This window comes from Engraulis encrasicolus, chromosome 24 (genome assembly GCF_034702125.1).
Source record: "Engraulis encrasicolus isolate BLACKSEA-1 chromosome 24, IST_EnEncr_1.0, whole genome shotgun sequence".
NCBI lineage: Eukaryota > Metazoa > Chordata > Actinopteri > Clupeiformes > Engraulidae > Engraulis > Engraulis encrasicolus.
In genome coordinates, this window is record NC_085880.1 from 20550007 (window position 1) to 20554598 (window position 4592).

At 49.5% G+C, this 4592-nt stretch overlaps 1 protein-coding gene across 1 annotated transcript; it reads right to left on the reverse strand.

The window, feature by feature from the left end:
* Window positions 1-479: 479 nt before the first annotated feature.
* On the reverse strand, window positions 480-3612 carry LOC134441724 (uncharacterized). The gene is made up of 3 exons (XM_063192114.1): window positions 3305-3612; window positions 1246-2877; window positions 480-617 (listed from the first exon to the last, which is right to left on the reverse strand). Exons 1-3 carry the CDS (start codon window positions 3386-3388, stop codon window positions 558-560), a joined length of 1776 nt encoding a protein of 591 aa, XP_063048184.1. The 5' UTR covers window positions 3389-3612; the 3' UTR covers window positions 480-557.
* Window positions 3613-4592: the final 980 nt, after the last annotated feature.

The window sequence follows — 4592 nt, forward strand, 5'->3', positions numbered from 1 at the left end:
TTCGAGAGGGTAGGAGGCAGCAATAGGGGTCAAGCCAACAGCTGACGTGCCAGGTCTTTTCCTAAGGATGCATGGCGGGCATTCTGAGTACCATTTCTGGACATCGGCAGCCATGTGTGCCCAATAGTAGTTTATCTGCAATGTTTTCAGAGTCTTTTCAGTTCCAAAATGTCCCATCTTGTCATGGCAACAGGTGAATGCCTCCCTCTGTAGACTTTGAGGGCGAATGAGCTGGTAGCGCAGCATGTTGGTGTTTGGATCTTGAATGCACCGATACAGCACTCCTTCTCGAAGCCGCAGACGGGGCATCTCTTTCAACAGCCTCAGCACGTTGGGGGTCTCTCGTTCTCGCTCCTCCCGCCGCAAAGGCCTCTTTGTCTGGAAAACATGCAATACACGTGAGATTACAGGATCTTGCTGTTGTATTTCTGCCCACCTTTGCATTGTCCAGTCTTGTCCTATTCTGGAGCCCCCAGAGGGCGGTGGCTGGTCTGACACTGGTCCTGTAGAGGCTGCTGAGCAGGACCCTGAGAGGCAAGCTTGCACCACTTCAACGGTCACCTCTTCGAACCCGGGGACTTCCATGCCATCGTCTTCCTCTGGCACCACTGCAGCACCTACTGGGTAACAGGACAGAACATCAGCATTTACATTTGACTTGCCAGAGCGGTGCTTGACCTGGAATCTGTAGCTGGCCAGCCGAGCCACCCACCGTTGCTCCACTGCCCCTAATCGTGCTGTGGCCAGATGTGCAAGGGGATTGTTGTCAGTGTATACAGTGAAATCTGATCCAAGGAGGTACTCGTGGAACTTTTCAGTGATTGCCCACTTAAGAGCCAGTAGTTCCAATTTGAAAGAGCTATAATTCGCATCATTGCGTTCTGCACCCTGGAGACCCCTACTGGCATAAGCAATAACCTTCTCCTGTCCATCTTGTTTTTGAGAGAGCACAGCCCCTAAGCCTTTGTGGCTTGCATCTGTATAAAGCAGGAAGGGTAATGTGAAATCGGCAAATGCCAGGAGTGGTGCCTGCACAAGGCCTTGTTTTAGGGATTCAAAGGCTGCTTCACAATCATCTGACCAATTCCATGGGGGGCATGATGCTTTGGCCTTAGGTTTCTTGGTGGGGTGCCCTTCCAGTAGCTTATGCAGTGGTGCTGCTGTTTGTGAGAACCCCTTAACAAATCTGCGGTAGTACCCAGCCAGGCCAAGGAAGGCTCGCAACTCGGTTGTGGACTTTGGTACCTTCCATTCCTGAACAGCCACCACCTTGTCAGGGTCTGGAGCTATTCCAGCATCAGATACCACGTGACCCAGATACTGGACACTGCTTCGGAGGAGCTTGCATTTGTCTGGTTTCAACTTTAGACCCTGCTGGGAGAGGCGAGAGAAGACAAAATCAAGGCGATCAAGGTGGCTATTAAAGTCTGGGGCAAAAACAATCACATCATCAAGGTAAATCAACAATGATTGATAGTTTTGATCTCCCAAGCAGCTCTCCATTAGGCGTTGGAAGCTTGCCGGTGCATTGCACAGTCCGAATGGCATTCGTTGGAACTCAAATAGCCCCATAGGAGTGGTGAAAGCCGTTTTGTCCATATCTTTTTGGTGCATTTTGACTTGCCAGTAACCTGATGCAAGATCAAGGGTCGAGTACCAGCGGGCCTTCTTTAAGCTGGCTAATGCTTCTTCCACCCGGGGTAGGGGGTATGAGTCTTTTCGGGTTACTTGGTTCAGCTGCCTATAGTCTACACAAAACCGAATGGAGCCATCCTTTTTCCGTACTAGGACTATAGGAGAGGACCATGGACTTGAGCTGGGTTTGATTATGTCGGCATCCAACATTCGTTTAATCAAAGCCTTGACCTCACCGTACAGATTTGGAGGGATCTGTCGATATCTCTGTCTGATTGGGGCTGCATCCCCTGTTGGTATCTCATGTAGGATGGTCTCCGTGCAGCCATAGTCCTCCTCATGCTGTGAAAAGACAGACTGATGTGTAGTCAACAGTGTGGCCAGTTTTTCTTTTTGCTCAGCTGACAATTGCACCCCTTCTAGGTCAAATTGAGGTGGTGGGTTGGCGTTCACACTACCTGCTTCCACTGCATTTACTGGCACCCCACTGGCTTCATTGGGGACCAACTGCAAGTCAGGGCAGTCATCAAACACTTCACACACATTTAATGTCAGCAATTCTCCCAATTTTTGGTATGGGTACAAGGTCATTGGTGTATTACTGATATTTCGGACACGCACCTGCATTTGACCATTGTTCACATTCACCAGGGTGCGAGCCACCAGCAGTCCGTCTCTGGTGGGCAGCGGCTCCATAAGGGCTTCGTAACTTCGACCACAAGGCCCGTTTCGAGCTTTACAGTTCAAGAGCACCTCACGATTACCTGGCACTGTTACAGGGCGCCGACTGGCCAGACGGGCATAGCCCACGAACCCCTCTGGTGAGGTGAAGCGGTGTTCTTTTTGGCAGATGTGCATAGCTTTCTGCCACATGACTTTTCCAAAGGCGTTCAATGGTGGTTGCCTTTTGACATCACAGGGGGCACTGTTCTGGAACAAGATCTGCCAAACTTCTTTGATGATATTCATCCCCACTAGTGCAGACACTGTCAGACATGAATTTTTGACTACGATTACGCCCACATTCTCTAGGCTTACACCAGCAACGTCCACCTGAAGCGTTACATACCCCAGATATGGTATTTCTTTGCCATTGGCTGCTCTCAGCTTTAGCCAGGAGGTTGGATCCTTCAGCCGTTGACCATTTGTTCCGAAATGCTCTTCAAACCAGTCCTGACGCATCATGGATACTTGGGAGCCAGTATCCAGCAGGCACGAGACAGCAACTCCATCCATGGACACCTGTATCATGGGGCATTCCCCAACAAGATCACAAGAGGGCAGACTTGTGCTTGAAGGGGCATTTTCAGCTGTGGAGTTAGCTACATGCAATGACAGGGGACTTGTATGGGGTGGGTCAGGTTTTGGCATGGACAGTGTCGAGGGGGACTGGTTTGTTGGTGGAGGGGTGACAGCAGAATGAGAGACTGGTTTGAGATGTGTAGGGTTTACTGCAGACATTACTTGGTGAGGGGTGGGGCATGACTTTTCCTGTGACCTAGGAGGTGCATGTAGTGGATCATTTACAAGTGGGCCTACCGTTTGATCCTCAACAGCAGGGGACACTAGTTTAAAGTGGGCTGTGGGTTCTGCTTAGGGCAATTGCGGGCAATGTGACCAGGGGCTCCACAGTTAAAGCATATGGGGCGCCCTTGTTCATCATACTCACGGGGCCTTGGCTGTCGACCTGCCCGTTGGTGTCTCGGGGCTGGGGAATAGCTCCGTGACCTTTGGGGGGCCTGCAGCGAGCCATTGCTCTGGGAACTCCCCTGCTGTCTTGATTTCTGGAACTCTTCTCTAATACCCTGCAGGAGGGTCTGGGAGAGATTGTTCACTTGGACTTCGACTTCCTTTGACAGCTCTGCTTTCAGTTCCACTTTCAGTTTCTTAAGATCGTCCTCCCAAGGTTGCTTTTGTGTGGCATTCCTCACTGCTCCACAGTAGGCATGGCCCTCTTCCTCCAACCCGGCGCGCAGCACTGCCTCAGTCTTCACGTCTGAAAATTTAAGGTCATTATTCAATGTTACCTTTAGCCTCAGGTCCCTCTTCAGCCCTTCATCCGAAAGTCCAGAGATGAACTGGTCTCGCATCAGCACCTCTGGGTTCAGGATATTGGCAGCGTCCTTCACCATCATTTTTTGCCAACACTCCTGTAGGCGGAGCGCAAAGCCTCTCACACCCTCTTCAGAGTGTTGCCTACAATTGAAAAAGAGCGAGCGAGTGACTGAGGCAGAGGCAGGGCTAGCATACAAATCTTTAAGCTTTTTGAAAACTTTAGCTACTGTGTCTTTGTCAGTGTCAGGTAAAATGGCTATCTCCCGCTTTGCTTCCCCATCTAAGCAGTTAATAACCCAATCAGTTTGGTTTTCTTCCGGTACAGCACACATTCGAAACCACATTTCCAAATCACTTTTCCATTGTTTAAAAGAAATGTCATTTGCCCCTCTCCCCCCTGAGAATCTAGAACAAGGCATCATGTATGGAAAGAAAGATGGCATAGACAAAGCTCTTGGTCTCCCAACTCCCTCATTTTCGTTTTGAGACATCTTCAATGGTGTACGACTTTGAAAAATTACTGGTGCTGCAGACTACGCCAAAGATGTAACAAGTTCAGACACCAGTAAGTCGTGGACACCACAGAAGACCAAAGAGACAAATCAAATGTATATGGGGGTTTATTGAAACAAAGGACACAGAAGACAAATGGGAGGATCGGAGGAATAGCTGCTCACCTACAGGGGTATCAATGCAAACGGGAAACACTGCAATACTATAACCACTACAAATCCTAGGACTACAAACACACAATATTATCAGCATGCAAAGGGTTAAAGGCACTGCAAACCGTTAAGGGTAAAACCAAAACAAACACTAAATACATAAGACTGTGGTGAGCAGCTAACCCCTCACCCCAGCCAGTGGCCCACGATGCACCGGCTTAAAACCCAACTAATTAA

What these genes read in the sequence shown, in the direction of transcription:
- LOC134441724 (XM_063192114.1), bottom strand. Translation starts at nt 3,388, where the DNA reads ATGGCTCGCTGCAGGCCCCCCAAAGGTCACGGAGCTATTCCCCAGCCC. An exon ending in AGGTCGACAGCCAAGGCCCC is followed by an intron (nt 2,878 to 3,304) that starts GTGAGTATGATG and finishes CCCATGATACAG; the next exon opens with GTGTCCATGGATGGAGTTGC. An exon ending in TGGCTGTTCAGGAATGGAAG is followed by an intron (nt 618 to 1,245) that starts GTACCAAAGTCC and finishes GTTACCCAGTAG; the next exon opens with GTGCTGCAGTGGTGCCAGAG.